Source organism: Pithys albifrons, chromosome 4, assembly GCF_047495875.1.
Source record: "Pithys albifrons albifrons isolate INPA30051 chromosome 4, PitAlb_v1, whole genome shotgun sequence".
In the NCBI taxonomy this organism is placed as follows: domain Eukaryota; kingdom Metazoa; phylum Chordata; class Aves; order Passeriformes; family Thamnophilidae; genus Pithys; species Pithys albifrons.
The window spans coordinates 39,812,890-39,828,480 of NC_092461.1; the positions used below are offsets into that span (position 1 = coordinate 39,812,890).

General features: G+C 43.9%; 1 protein-coding gene across 1 annotated transcript in view; it reads left to right on the forward strand.

Annotated features, from left to right (window-relative positions):
* Nucleotides 1–444: 444 nt before the first annotated feature.
* TMEM65 (transmembrane protein 65) overlaps nt 445–15,591 on the forward strand; it is a 32,427-nt gene continuing 17,280 nt past the window's right edge. Inside the window, exon 1 of the mRNA XM_071553879.1 lies at nt 445–964. Coding sequence (XP_071409980.1) covers nt 634–964 — 331 coding nt within the window. The 5' untranslated portion in view covers nt 445–633. The remainder of the gene's footprint in view (nt 965–15,591) is intronic.

Below are 15,591 nucleotides of genomic sequence, written 5' to 3' on the forward strand. Positions count from 1 at the left end.
TTCGTTATTTAAAAAAAAAATGTTCTGGGTGGGTCTAGCACAATACCTGCAATTAACTAAATAGAACACAAAGGCAATGTGCTTGTAAAGCACACACAACTAAAACTGGCTGATGCAATACCACAATACTCTGAGGCAAGGGCCTGGAGAACGAGGCAGGCGAGTAAAGCCTGTGCAGCTGGAGCTGGAGCTGGATCCCGGCGCTGCGCAGCAGCCTCGCGGGCTCGAAGGTACCGAGGCCAGAGATGTCAGAGCAGCAGGGGCGGGCCCGGGCTCTGAGGAAAGCGGCTCCGCCACCTCCACTCTTTGCTTCCTTCCGCTCCGCTCCGCCTGCGCGGTCCCGGTCCCGGCTCCGCCCCCAGCCCCGCCCCCAGCCCCGCCCCCGGGCCGGCCTCGGCCCCGCTCTCGTTCCGCCCCACTCCGGCTCCGCCCCCGGCACCGCCCCCGGCACCGGTCCACGGTCGTGGTGTCGGCGGGGCTGGGGCTCGGGCTGGGCGGCGCCGCCGCTGCGGGCGGGAGCGGCGGGCGGTGCCTGGCGCGGCCCCACCGGCGTAGCGGCCGCGGCAGCGCGGCCCGGGGGACGCGGCCGCGGGCGGTTCAGGCGGCCCAAGCGCCGCGCCCTTGCCCGGCTCCATGTCGGCGTGGCTCGGCCGGGCGGCGCTGCTGCTGGGGCGGCCGGGGGGCCCCGCCGCCACTGCCGCCGCCGTGCCCTGGTCCTGCCTGGGCTCGCTGCGGGGCCCGCGGTGCTGCTGCCGCCGCCGCCTGGGCAGCCTGCGCGGCGCCGCCGAGGGGCTGCTCCTCCCGCGGGGGTCGCGGGCGCTCGGCACCCACCCCAAGAAGGAACCGATGGAGGCGCTGAACACGGCGCAGGGGGCCCGCGACTTCATCTACAGCCTGCACTCCACGGAGCGGAGCTGCCTGCTGCGGGAGCTGCACCGCTTCGAGTCCATCGCCATCGCCCAAGGTGAGCCGCGACCCGCCCCGAGCCCGGCGCGGGGTGGGAGGGCCAGGTCGAAGCAGGGATGAGCCCCGAAGTTTGGGCATCCTCCCACCCTCGCCCCAGGGACTCCTTCTGGCGAGTAGGAAACTCCAGCAGGACAAGGCACTGAGAGACGCACGCCCATGTATGTCAGACTGATCGGGTATAAATGAGGCACACGACCTGAAATTTAATTTTCAGATGCATCCGCGACACCTTCAGAACTTTGTTGGACCCAGCGTGCCAAATCTTCGCTGTGTCTGTCATCTCCCCAGGTGTTTCGGAGAGGCGCGGCTGGGCATTTTCGGAATGGGAGGAGGAAAGTGTGTCTCATAAAAGCCTCCAGACACCAGGGCAGCAGTAAATTGATTTCAGACCTCTTAGGGGGAGCTGAGTTGCTGCCGCTCGGGGAGCTCATTTATGAGTTACGCTCCCCGCACGGAGAGTGGCCGGCGCTGCTTCAGGGAAGTGTTGGGTGTGCGGGACGGTGTGTGTGTGCTGGGCAGGGTTACAGAGGTGCCTCCGAATACAGTGCTATGCAACGCCAACTCACGTATTCACAGTGATTTTTTTCTCCCTCTGATCCAGCCGTTCTTGCCAACTTGACGCTGTTCCTTAAACAAATCAAAACATGACAAAACCAAATCCTCTTAATTACAACCTTCTTACTTCTGTTTCTGATCCTTAGCTGTAATTTACAATCCCTATTGCAGTGAAGATGATAACGGGTTCTTACGAGATCAGTTTGCATTTGATCTAGGCCTGTTTATGACTTTGATAGTGGCGTGCCCTTGGAAAGGGCATTTCTGTGCCTGGTGTCTCTCCTGTAGATGTCTGAAAGAAGTCTGGGGTGGGCAGAGAACAGGTCCATGGGTCAGCTATAGAAATGCTGCTTTTATGAAGGGAAAGAACCTTTTTGGTTTTGTTTATAGCACACTTGAATACAAACACTACTGTTTCTAACAGAGCGGGAGTAGTTCACTTAAAAGGGTTCATTCTGGGAGCAGTTCTTCAGTTTTGCAGTGAGTGAGTCAGTTGTGTTTGCTTTCCAACATAGAGCATAGTATGCTTTGATCTTTAAGTTGACACTAACTTTTGAATACTAACAACTAATACTCTTCCCAAGTATATCCTTCACAACTTCTGAAGGGTTCTTGCTGTCAGTTTTTTGTGTGAGTTCCAGTCTCATCAGTTATTGTTCAGAGGAGGAAACTGTGTAGTCAGAGGCTTGTGTGGTAGATATCAAAATGAGACTTTAAAATTTATTTCAGTATAAGGCCTCAAGGTTTACACAGAGATAAATCAACAGATGTGTTGCTCAAATGCTGTTACTTATAGTCTCTTTCTATAAAATATAGCGACTTTGTGATGAGTTAGGATTTAGAAGCAATGTAACAAAAGCATTGGTTTGAGTTTAGAGACTTTACTGCATGGAATTTTATTAGTAAACTGCAAATTTATTCCACTAGTGGAAATTGCAATTCACTTGTAGCTGACACTGTAAGCACTAATCTTGCTGGTGAGATTGTTTCAGCAAAATTTCAGTTGTGGGCTCCATAATCTCACAGGTAAAGGCTACACAAAGTGTTGTAGTGCCATTGGTGAACCTTAGCCCTTGGAGTCAGATTCTTAATCTGCCCCACTAGAAGCTTGATAAGGCTTTCTTGTAGATAACATTTTCCTTTAGCCAGCTCCATTCATGTTTTTGTGTGGGTTTTTTTAGTCAGACTGCAGCATGATAATGGCTGTCAGCTTTTAACTCTAAAAAAATTCTGCGTTTTCTGTTGTGGAAAAAGAAAAATCATAACTGAGAAGGGCTTCTAGTAAGTCTATTGAATAGAAATTGGAGAAAAAACTTACCTTGAAACTATTGCCCATAACTGTTTTCTGTAGAGGATTGATATTGACAGAATTCAGATTTTATGTTAAGAAAGGCAGTGAACTTATAGCCAGGCTTTTGAGGGTTGTCGGTTATGTGTCATCACTCTCAACACTAAGGAGTGCTAGAAGAAGAGAAAGTGGATAGAAGGGCTGTGCTGGAAAGAAAAATGGAGAATTTATGAGCTAGATGTTCACATTCTGTAGTAAAATGTTTTATTATGTTTAGATAATATTTTATGTGATTGCTCTTCCCTATTACTGAAATGGTGACTGTATGAGCATAATCTGAATAAGTGCACAGGTTGTGAATCTGAGTGGCAGACGAGGGGAGCAAGCTTTCCAAGTGCCTTTTCGGATCAGCTCATGTCACTTTTGATTTGTACAACTCAAGACAAAATGTTTTCAGAGGTGATGGGTTTCTTCTCAATCTTCTCAGTCAGTGGCAGCATGCTGTAGCTTCTAGTAGCTGATTCTTTAGCTGAGGTTGCTACTTGTACTTTTGTGTTGATTTCCAATGAAAGAGATCCAAATGCAGCCTTCAAATTCTCTTGTCTTCCTACTGAGTAAATTCTCATGTTGTGTTTGAGTCTGAAAAATCAGTCTCTCCTTGATCGTGAAATGCCTTTGCAGTTTAGCCACTGTGCTTAAGCTTGATTTGTGCCTGTGATCTTTTCATAATTCTTTATGGAAAGGGAGGTCTTAGTCGGTACCATCATAACACAGTCCTTACTGGGTTAAGTTTTGACATTCTTCCTTCACTACCTCTTCTGTGCCCTAACAGACCCCATATCAGCTAGGGGAAGCTGTCAGCAATATGGGGAGACCTGGGCACATCAAGATCCAAATGGGGCAAGTTCCTCAGCCCATTCCCAGGCCTACCACCAGAAGGATGCAGTTCCATCAACTAATTGCCCTAGCGCGAAATATGACAGGACACACTATCTGTGGCCTCCGCTAATGGCAGAGGCTGCGGGGAAACCCATCCCTTGCTGCGGCTGCTACGCTCAAGGACAGTCCTCAGGTAGGTGAGTTGTAGCTGTTACCTCTAAGTTAGGTGAGTCCGAAGCATTTTTGAAACCTAAAACGTCTGTTTGTGCTGTAGCCACAAAAACTGTAGGTGGGGAGAGGTCTGTGAATATGTTCCTGTCTCACCTGGATGTTTACACAGCTTCCAGATGCTGAGCACTAGCAGTCAGTTAAACAGTGTAGCTTATTAATAAACACTGGGATTCTGCTGTTTATTTTAGTGCATCAGTAGACGGAGCTGTGTCTGTGAGGAGGTGATGGCTGAGAGCCTGAGTTTAAATTAACAGATGCGTTTTGCACAGGAGATGGGGGGAAGACTGTGAAACTGAACCTTGATAGAATAGTTCTCAGAAAATGTTTTGAAAATTGTCCTGATTTAGACTATGATCTATATATATGGGGTTTTTTCAGCCCTTCCAGTCTTAGAGAGGTGAATAAAGTGTCACATTTTCCCAGGAAAGTTTTAAAATTCTAGCTTGTGTTTCTTGTAAGCATGTCAGCCACACCCAGTCACACTCGTTGGAAGTGATACATATGGACTTGCATACAAGTAATTGGTGTATTTCTGTTTCATAGTTACAGGAATTCTGAAGTAGCAAGTAGACCAGTTCATTTTCAATGTAATACTAGTGCCTTCCTGTTTGTAGCAGTGGTGCCCCATATTCAAGGCTTAGTTTTGTTAACAACAGACAGTCAAATCTTACAGGCAATATGGACAATGAATTCATGCCTCTGACCTTCTATAACAGTATTCCACTGACAGGAGTAGTCTTAGGAAGAAGATGCAACTTCTCTCTTAAGGGGCTTTTATTCGAGTTTTCTACCTTTAGTTTTCAGTTTATTGTATGAGATGATTCATGGAAGCTGCACTTACAGGCAGTGCAGTAAACATGATAACAAGGAGGAAAAAACTAAAGGGTTTGACTTGTTTAGGTAAGAAATACTAAACTTGGCATGTCTGGTGCATCTTTTTGCTTCTTAGGATGTGTTGGTCTTACCTGTGTGGTGTTACAATATTCTTGATACCAGATGTAACCAATTTTCATTAATAATACTAACATGGTGGTATATAGGGCATCCAAGAAATCTCAGGTGTTTGTTGCAAAGATGGGAAAGCATTTCCTGTCTTTATGTACATATACTATATATATGTGTATATAATACATAAAATAGATATTTTTAATATGTAATATATGTACATTGAACACAATTCCTTGAAAGCACAGAGTTGTATTTTATATTTTAAATGGAAGACTTGTGATGGGATCACTAAATAAAAAGTCGTTTGCAGTGGAATTTCTTGTTTCTCTGTGAGTTGAGGTTGTGTGTTAACTGCAAAACATGCAAAAAAACCACAGCAATGCAGTCTTGACAGCTGGTTTTGTTTCATTTGCAGGTCTTGGAGAATGCAGTCTCTAGCTAAATTCTCTTTGAAGGCACTGTGGTATGTCATACCATATGTAATATTCTGACATACGTAAATAATCTGACTGAACTAGCACATTCTGATAGAAAACTTCAAGTTACTGCATCTTGTTCTTGTTAAAAAAAATTAGTGTGCAGGTAAAAGGCTTCACCTCCATGTGTTCAGTCGAGCTGGCAGCTGGGGCAGAGTCTCTGAGGGAACTAGCAAGATTTTAGCCATTGTTGGGTAAAATCTTACTCTGGTGACAGAAGAAACCTCTCTGGCTTAAGATCTGGTGTTAAATTCACGAGCTGTTCAAGTTTACTGGAATAGCTGAGGGAGTGTTTTAGCCCATGTGCCTCTGATTCCACAGCTTTACAAAGAAAAGTTAATTCAAAAGACTGCAAATGTCATCAAAGACAAATGAATTTCAGTCAACTTTTTAAAAACTCTAAACATAATCTCCTGTGAAAAAGATTCCCTTTGTTCCATGAGTCAGATGCTTTTTCCTAATACGAACCAAACCAGTTCATCTGCCATGGTGATTTAGAACCACTCAGGTTTTTAGTACCTCTTTTTGTTAGAACTGAATCTGTGTTAACTGCAGCAAAGCCTAATTCAGTCCTTCTGGAAGTACTTGTCATGTTTAAAGAGTGATTTCACAGTGCAAATGTGAAGTTTCTTGTGAGGACTGCCCAGCCTGCTGAGCTGGGAGAAGAGGAGTTGATCTGCTTTAGTGCTTTGACAGGTCCCATGGCACCTGGTGGGGACAATTCTCTCTCCCTCTCTCCTTTACAGACCCAACATATGCAGGTGAGCTCCATACTATGTGGAGGAAGATCATCCACCTCTCTCTCCGTTGCTTTGACCAAGGTCAAGAAACATTTCTAACTCTAGTATTTGATTGCTATTCTAGGGAAAGATCTTCTGGCAGACTGCTGGCAATCGTCTAATTCACAAGTTTGAAGTGCCCTGTCAAGCTGGTAAATGACAAGCTGTTGCCAGCCTGCCTGTGTGAGTCCCTTTGTGTTCTTAGGCCATCCACAGAGTGTACACCAGGACTATGGCTAATCTCACTGCTGAGTCAAAAATATCTGGTGGTGAAAGGAATGTCACATTTCAGATGGAGAGATGGTGCTTTTTTTGCTTTTGAAACTTTTTTTTAATATACCCTCCACCTCTCCCCCCAGTCAGGGAGCCCTCTCATGAAGGCAGAGTGGAGGAGGAAAAGTGGTACTCTGGGAGTGCTGATCATTTGCACTAACATGTGAGTCTCATGAATCACAGAATCATAGAATATCCTGAGTTTAAATGAACTCATCAGGTTCATCGAGTCCAACTCCTTGCCCCGTGCAGGTCACCCCCAAGAGTCATACCATGCACCTGAGAGTGTTGTCCAAATGCTTCTTGAATTCTGTCAGGTTTGGTGCCATGACCACTTCCTGGGGAGCCTGTTTCGATGCCCAACCACCCTCTGGGTGAAGAACTTTTCTAGTATCTAACCTAAATCTCCTCTGACACAGCGTCGGGCCATTCCCTTGGATTCTGTGACTGGTCACCACAGAGAAGAGATCAGTGCCTGCCCCTCCCCTTCACCTCATGAGGAAGTTGTAACTGCAGTGAGGTCTCTCCTCAGTCTCCAGGCTGAAGAAGTTTGGGTTGTTCAGCCTGTAAGAAAGAAAGCTCTGGGGATGTCTGACAGCATATTCCAATACATGAAGGGGGTTTACAAGTGTGCTGGAGGTGCACTTTTCACAAGGAGATACAGTGATAGGAGAAGGGTAAATATCTTGAAACTGAAAGAGAGTAGGTTTAGATAATATAATAGGAAGAAATTCTCTACTGTGAGAGTGGTGGGACACTGCAGAGACTGCTCAGAGAAGCTGCGAGTGCCCTTCCTGGAAGTGTTCAAGGCCGTGTTGGATGGGGCTTTAAGCAACCTGGTCTAATGGAATATGTCCCATGGGTTTGGAAGTAGATGTTCACTGAGATCCCTTTGAACCCAACTATTCTATAATTTGGGGACTGAGGTTTAATGTCATAAGAAAATTGATGCTTGGTCAGTCATGGTAAAACTGTTCTGAAATTTCTCTCTGAAAACATCAGATGTAACTGTCTATCTCTGGACCACCTGCAGCAAGGTACTGTTTTCTGAAGTTCGTGCTGTTTTTGCTATTGTGGTTTGGTTTGATTCCATATTCTGAAATTTTACTTGCTCATGTAACAAAGCAGGTGTAGTCTGAGTTCTCTGCCTGTATGCAGAAACTTTACCATATGTTTTTGCAGAGGAAAGCCTGCAAGCATTCAAGTGGAATTGTTGTAAAACCTAGAGAAATCCAGTCTTAATATTTCTAAGAGATCTTTCCTTGTTGGGGGATACTTGAGTATTGATTGGAAGATTTTAAATAATGACTTATTGCTGTTTTGCTTTTGAAAACTCGTTATAGCATGCAGGTATCCTAAACCACTGGTACCACTTGAGAAGCCAGCAGAGGAGGTAGTGTCACCAGAGACCACCAGTGATTTTGGTACAGTAAAAAATCCCAAGCTGAAGAGTGTGTTTGCTGAGACGTGTGTTGCATAAGGCCAGCAGGCTGCTGGTGTGACAGACTGCTCGCTTGCTTGTTTTGATGCAGCTGGCATGTAGTGCTGCAAGAAACAAAACTACAGTTTCTATTCACATTCATATAAAGCCTTCAGTCTCAAGGATTTTGGTGATCCACATCTTCAGGGACTTAATGTGGTCAAAATGTTTCAAGTTCGGGTCTTGTGGAAGCTCCTGAGCTCTACCGTAGTTTCTATTTAATATTGGATCAGAGATTTCCGATTGTGAAACAGCTTCCTTTATTTGAAGAAACTCGCTGTCAGCTACCTTATGCTTTTTCCTTGGAAAGTGATGTGCACTAAATTACATGGTCCAAATATAATGCAGAAATAGTATTATTGTTAAAAAAGATTGTTATTTAGTTAGCTGCCTTTGCCCTTCCCTGCAAAATGTAAAATAAGATTGCTCCAATTAAAATTTGTTTTGTCTTTTGCATGTGTTTAAGCATGTGATGATTACAAAAAGGTGTCATATACAAATATCTTCTAAATCATGAATCAGAAAAACAATATCTGAATCTTAAGCCATTGTTCTTCCACTGTGTCTTGTGTAAAATAATACATTTTATAGCTAAAAGGAAAATCTGTCTCCCAATAACTATCTTGTCTGGTACGAGGGGTGCTTTTGACTTAGGTCTCTTTAGGAAATACCGCTTAAAATGCAGCTTTTACTTACAAGGCAACTTAAACCTTTCAGAGTGATAGATTCAGAACATTTAGATCTTCCTGTAACAGGCATGAATGAAATGAATCATGTTTATTCTGTGAATACAGAGGTACTGTTCCAGTGTGTAACCTAAATTAAAAGAAAATGAAGTCTACCAGTTTCTCTAAGAAAGAAATTATTTAAAGCTGATTCATTCAACTGACAACTCATAGTTTTAGTCAGTCTTCTTTATTATTTAATCAGTCCAAATATGGAACTACAGAGGAAGCTGCTGTCTGGGAAAAAATCTTTTCTAAAAACAAGAAGTAAATGGAAAAAGAACCTAAGTATATAATGCAAGCAGAGTACATAAGGAAGCCGTCTTGGATAGCTCTGGTGTTGTTTATTATTTTACAAGAATGGCTCCTACTGGGGACAGCTGGACAGGAGTGTGTGAGCTGCCTTGTGCCTCCCTCCTTTCTTTATCCTTAAATTAGCACGCTGTTATTTTAAAAACCTGAAAGCATGTGTTCCTGTTTCTGTTTTGCTGCTATGTGTGAGAGCTTCCTTTAACATTGAATGAGCCTGTTGGAATTTTTGAGATGTAACTAACCCGTGCCTGAAACAAATGCTTCCTCATGGGGAAGCATTTTAAATCAAAGCCCACAAAATACTGTTTTCAACCCAGCAGAGTGCATATTTCATGCAAAACTATGGGATATAAAACCAATGCTGTTTTTTTCCAGTGTTCATTTACTTTGGATTCCTGGATATTTATATGTTAATTTTAATGAAATATGTCCTCTATCAGCCATAGTACATACTAATATTTGCTATGTGTTTTTTGCTGCATCAGTTGCCAGTTTCCATGTGTATGTGATGGGCTCATCATGTTCATTCCTTTTTGGGTATTTTTTCAGTTTTTATTAAATTTTGTTTTGGCAGACTGAGGTACTTTTGGTAAATTACAACAGGTCTTTTTTTTTAACTCATATGTTTTTCTCTAGGTAGTAAAAAGGGCAGATAGGAACATATTTGACTATGAGTTTTGAGATGGGCATATTCTGTATCGACTCTCCTATCGACTTAAAACACTCATAAGAAGCAGGTGGTTTGTTTTATTCTCTCCTACTTCTTGTATCTAGGATAGAACCTTTCCTCAATGCTGTTAAATACTTTATGGCTTTTAGGATGTCAGGAGCACAGGCATTTCCAGAATTAAAACATGCCTTACTGTTTGGCAGTGATCCTGGTGCAAGGCTCCTGCATGACCTGGGGGAAGGACAAAGCTTTGAAAAATCCTTTTAATTTCAGAAGCAATGGAAAAGTTTGAGACAAAAAGGCTTGTACAGTGAGACCAGCTTGAACTGAGAGGAGCCAGATATGAGTGTCTGCAGTGGCTCAGGCTCTCTCAGAGAGACTCTGGGACCTGTTGGCTGGGCACCAGCAGTACTTTCGAAACATTCTGGGAAGCCTTCAGGCAGGGTTAGGAGGAGACACAGGACTTAATATGTGATTCTTTGTGACTCTTGTCCCTGCCACAGACAGAGGTCTTTGCTCAGGGTTGTGTGGTCGTATGTAAAGTTGTATTACCACAAAGCTCAGGTCCAAATGCTTTGTGAGAACCAGCAAGTAATTGTTGCATTTTGACCTACTATATTTTTCTTTTAGAAATTATCAATTTCTAGTTATTGTACTGTCAAAGTAACTTTTTTTTCATGCCTTTTAATTATTTGCCCTTGGTGGCTTTTGACTTTATGTAGTGATCTATCCCTTTCTGTGGGCCGGTTGGCTATAACTTATACTGAGAGTGTGAATCATCAGTCTTCATGGGGGTATTATCCCATCTCTCATAACAATCTGAATGGGTAGAAGTTGTGTTTTATTGGCTTTATTTGATTCTGTGGAAAACTGGAGAGAAATGTGCATGAAGCAAACTGATTTCTTTCAAATACCATCAGCTTGTATTTTCACATTACATTTAACCTTTCGATCCAGCTGTTTCTTTGCTTCAATAAGTTCTGGCAACAGGCTGATTTTCACAAAACAAGTAAAGCTGTGGTGTTACAAATGTAAAATTAACTGTTTCATTCAAGATTAAGAGTTGTAAGAATTTGCAGCTAGATCCACAGCCCATCTTGCCTAATAAAGATTTTTGCCAGAAGGAAGAGTTGGAAGAGCAGCTTTCCCTTTCCCAGTTTTTGTATTACCTATTTATATTATTTTATGGAGTAAAGTAAATAAAGTAAATTAGTAGCTGCAAAAGGTGGTGTTATAAATCAGCCTGGTGACCTTTTCCATTCTGCATCCCCCTCCTCGATCAGAAGAAATGTGCCAAAAGTTGCATTTGTAGTTCTCATGAAGCACCAGTAGCCCGGGTTGACAATGACTGCTTTCAGTGGGAAATATATTTCACTTGTTTTTTAGTAAGTTATTGAATCTGGTTTATCAGAAAGAAAAACAGTCTTTGGATTTGTAAAGTTTTCACTGTGATATTACTTCTCAGGGTTGGATGCTAGGAACCTGTCGTTTCTGCCTTGTTTCCTTGCTTATATCAGGTTTTTGCAGCTGCACACCAATATGACTGCGTTTTACTGTGATTTATGTCTGACCCTGTGTTAAAAGCTCAGTTAAAAAAAGAAAAAAAAAAGGCAAAACCAAAAGCTCACTTTTATTATACTTTCCCAGTCATGTAGGAAAAACATTCTCCTGGGTTCCCACATGGGGTGAGAGCAGGCCGAGATGAGCTGTAGTAGATGTGACTTGTCCATGTGCATTTACTGCTGCCTTCACCTGTATTGTTGTAAAGGGAGTGTTCTGTTTTTCCCCTGTCCTGAAAACCTCTTGGAGTGAAAGTCAGGATTCTGCTTTCCATGCACTGCTGTTCTTCTCTGGGCCTGGCTGTGGATCTGACTGAGTACAATTGCCACAATAAAGAAGTCCCAAATACATGATCAAGAGGGAATTTAGGAACAGGAGGAAAAGAATAGAATCACTCCTTGCAGCAGCAACTTTAGGCCACTTTCAGGTGCAGTTTTGTATGTGACCTAAGGTTCTGTCTTTCCTCTTTTCTCATGGGAAGGGAGTTTGTGCCTTAGGCAGGTGTCTGTTCTGGGGTCTGTGTTGCTGATAGCACGCACAGAGCCTTGCACCAGTGAGCAGTACTGGTTTGATCTCCCAGGTTTCTTTTGTACTTTTATCAAGTACTTGCAAATTATATTTTTTGCCTCAGAATTTGTTTTTTGACTAGATAGGGAACTGTCCCTCCTCTCCCTGCTTCTTGCTCTCTGTCCAGGATTATTCCTTCTGGTCTGAGTGGCTACCCCATGCAATACAGAGTACTTTGTTTCAGCACTGCAAAAGTGATCCTCAGCCTGGATCCATCCCCTTCCTTGCTGCAGGAAAAGGGGCTGTCTAAACGTTGCACTGATTTTGGAGAACCTGAGAGAGGAGAGGAGGTTGCTGAAGGCACACTGATCAGCCTCCATCTCACAGCATGAAAAAATGGAGGGTTGTAGATTTCATTGAGTTCTCCTGGAAATAGAGGCATTGCAGGTATTTCACTGATGCAGGCAGTACACAGCAAACTTTCCACTGCCAAGGGGAAAGCTTTAAGTAGTTTAGATTCCAGATTTTCTCACATGTAGAAAATTAAACAGGCAGAAATGTGCAGAAAACTTGGGTTGCAGCTGTGGTTTTGTGTTTGTAGTTTACTAATTCTCAAGTGGATTAGCAGAACTGGAGGAGAAGGGCATAATTTCAGCACCCAGTGGAGTGTGCTGTGCACTTACAGTGAAGTTGTGACAAAAGGACAGGTGAAAAAACCCTGGCAGTGCAAAAGGGAGAATGCACAAAGTTGAAAAACAAAGCCTGTCCTAAGTGGTGGAACCCTGTGTTTCTCAAACTGACACTGGCTAGTTTCCTGGGAAAGTTTAAGAAATACTGGGATTCAATAGATGGACCAGCTGTGTAGTTCTTCATAGAGCAGAGGTCCTGAAGTGGCTTCAGAGGGAGTGTGTGCACAGCTGGCACTTGCAGGGGTGAGACATGAGCTGAACATTGTGTTGGCTCCGCAGCTGGAAGCTGCAGGGACGCTCCTGCAGCTGAATCTTCCTGAGAGAGACCTCGTGCTTGCCAAAGGCTGCAAAAACACTGACCAGGAGAAGGATTTTCCTTTTTTGTTTTGCAGAATAAAGGCAACTGGTTGAAAGAATCAAAAGTGAGTTTAGTCAGAACAGTTCACTTACAGGAAGAGTAGAGCACAGTGGTCTTTCTCTTCTGCCTCTCCTTATTTATATTACTTTCTTTACAAACACATATATTATAATTTTAGATAACTTTTGTGAACAGAATAAATTTTTTATTAGAACTTAAAATTCATGTGCAGAGTAAATTATTGCAAATGCAGCTGGATAACAACTCAGCAGATATTCCATATTCTTATAACATAAAAGCCAAAAGAAAATACTTAAAGATCCATGTAAACTGATTTTATCTGTTTTAACATTATATTCATTGTCAAAGACAGCTGTCATTGTGCCTTGGCTTTGACTATGCAGGGAGTCTTGTGCTGGTTTAAAGGTAAAATGATGGGAAAAATGAACCCAACTCAGGAGAGATTACCAGTCAGACTTACAATTAACTAAAAAAGAAATTACAATAAATACAATGATACAAAGAAAAATTGGTTTTAACCCACAGAAACCAGATGTACAACTCAGCACGCTGGGCCTCAAACAGAATGGTGTTTGTTGGCCCCTGTGCTGAGCGCCATGTGGGCCTCCCTGAGTACAAAGTGAAAGGAAAGGAAAGCCCTTTGGTGAGGATGGTGATCACAGTCTGGTTGAGAGTGGCAGTCACAGTCCTGTCGAGGTTCTGGTCCTCTAGATCTGACAAGTGGTACCAGAAATTCCCAAACCCCAAGATTATACACTCCAGGTTCAGGTGGGAATGCCCAGTACCTCCCCCAGGATGGGGAGTTCCCCACTGGCTGATTTAACTCTGTGAGTCATGGGATATTTTGGGAATCTTTGGTGGTCTAGGTCATTGCAGCTGCCTATTGTGCCAGTCCCTATCAGCCCAGTAGCAGACATGACCCCTCAGGCTGGGTGTGACGATGCTAACGCCTCCCCGGAGGGGAGTTGTCACAGCCGAGTCACTGATGTGAAGACAGAAATAGTCCCCTGGCTCACAGGGTTCTTTAACACCCAGTTTGTAGCCTGAGCTTGTGTCAGGTGTGCCCTGGGCAGCTGCTGGAAATGGTCCATTATTAACAGTTCATCAGAAATTACACAGAGGGTGTAGAACACACAGTTTTGGTTACATCCACACAGTGATAAACTGGTCCCAGCTGCTGTAACTAGGACAGAGTTGAATGGGGAGGTCAGGCTGGTTTCACAAATGAAGCTTTGCTAAGTTACATGAGGAAGGGAAGGAGGTTCCTCTAGCAGGTGAAGAGTTAAGAACAGCTTCATTGCTACTGCATTCTGTATTCATTAGGCATTTATATAAAGAGGTACAAATTACCTGAGTATAATTTGTGGCTGGCACTTAAACTGTTAGTGGTTTCTTATGGGGTTCCTTTTGCTGACAGGTATGAATAGTTTCTTAAGGACTTCAGGGCAGCTTATACTTTTTTCTTTATTGCCCCAATGCAATGAAAAATTAGGAGGAATGTAATTACATTTAATGTGAGTCTGTAACAAAATGTTTGAACATCATTCAGTTTATCGGTCCTCTCTGTCTCTCTTACTCTGAGTACCTCTCTTAATTCTGAGACAGATGAAAATCAATAAACTCTACATGCATTCAAAATTATTTCAGAGAGGAGCTTATTTCTGCAATTGTACTTGCTTCCAAGGTTGTTCTTAGGCAGGGAATGAAACTTTCTGCATGCCAGAAGGCTGATACTTAATGGTGTGTGATTCAATAGCAGTTTGTCTTCAGCTTTCAGTAAAGATCATAGTTGAATTCTCTTAACAGGAAAAAAGAGTAATTCCAACAAATGCATTTAATTTACCAGCAGCCCACCTGGTGTTCCTGCACTGCTGCAGCTGCCTCTGGGTGGCGGTGGCCGTGGGAAGGGTTGTTGTCTGACTGAGTAGAGGTGCTGCTGGTAGCAGGGACTGTGGGAAGCACTGCTGTTGCCAGCCTTGGATTTGGTTTGACAGTAAACATCTCTTGTAGTATTAACCAAATGACTTCTCTCACTTCAAGACCCTTGGGTACTGCAGGGGCTAAAACCTCACGTTCTGTGCCTGAAAATGACAGTATAAACAGCAAGTGTGTTGAAAAAATCCAAGGAGTATAATGTGGATCTGGCCCACTACATCTGCTCTGCGACACAAGCCCCTCATGTAGTTAATCATCATCATGGCTGGGCTTCGCAAATGAAGTTTTGGGAAGGGCTTTACCCACGCTTGCTGCAAGTGAGCTGGTGGCTACAAAGGCCGATACGGGATAGGCAAGTCTGGTCACAAAAAGCACAGTGGAAAGTCTCCTTTGGCGATATTGGCATGCAGGGTTGGGTCTACAGCTTCCAGTCTTTCCTATCACCTGTCGTTTCGATCCTTGCCAGTTGCTACAGAGCTTTGCAATGTGGGTGAACCCTTCAAGCCTGCACAGTGGATTTTTTAGGTGAGGCACAGCGTGTGCAGAACTGGCCCCACCCTTTACTCCCAAGGTTCATCTGCCACGGCCTAGCGAGCTTGGTCAGTGACGGTGAATACCTCAGGACGTAGGTTTGGTTACAGTATCCTTCTCTTAGATGGATGGCCTTACAGGGCTAAGCGAGCTCCATCTGCCCGGGTTTTGGATTTAGAGTTGTCCCCCTACTAGCATGATTGCCAGACGGCTAGCGAGCCCATCCGGGTCATGGACATGCTTTGTCTGACCCTTCAGCTGAGACCTGTCTGGCATGTGAGACCCCACCAGAGCACCGGAGGCACAAACCACCACCAGCATAGCACACAAGGGCACACAAGCCTCTCCCCCACGACAAGGGGGGATGTTGCTGACCACTTAACTCCGGTGGGTCCAGAGGAACCACGT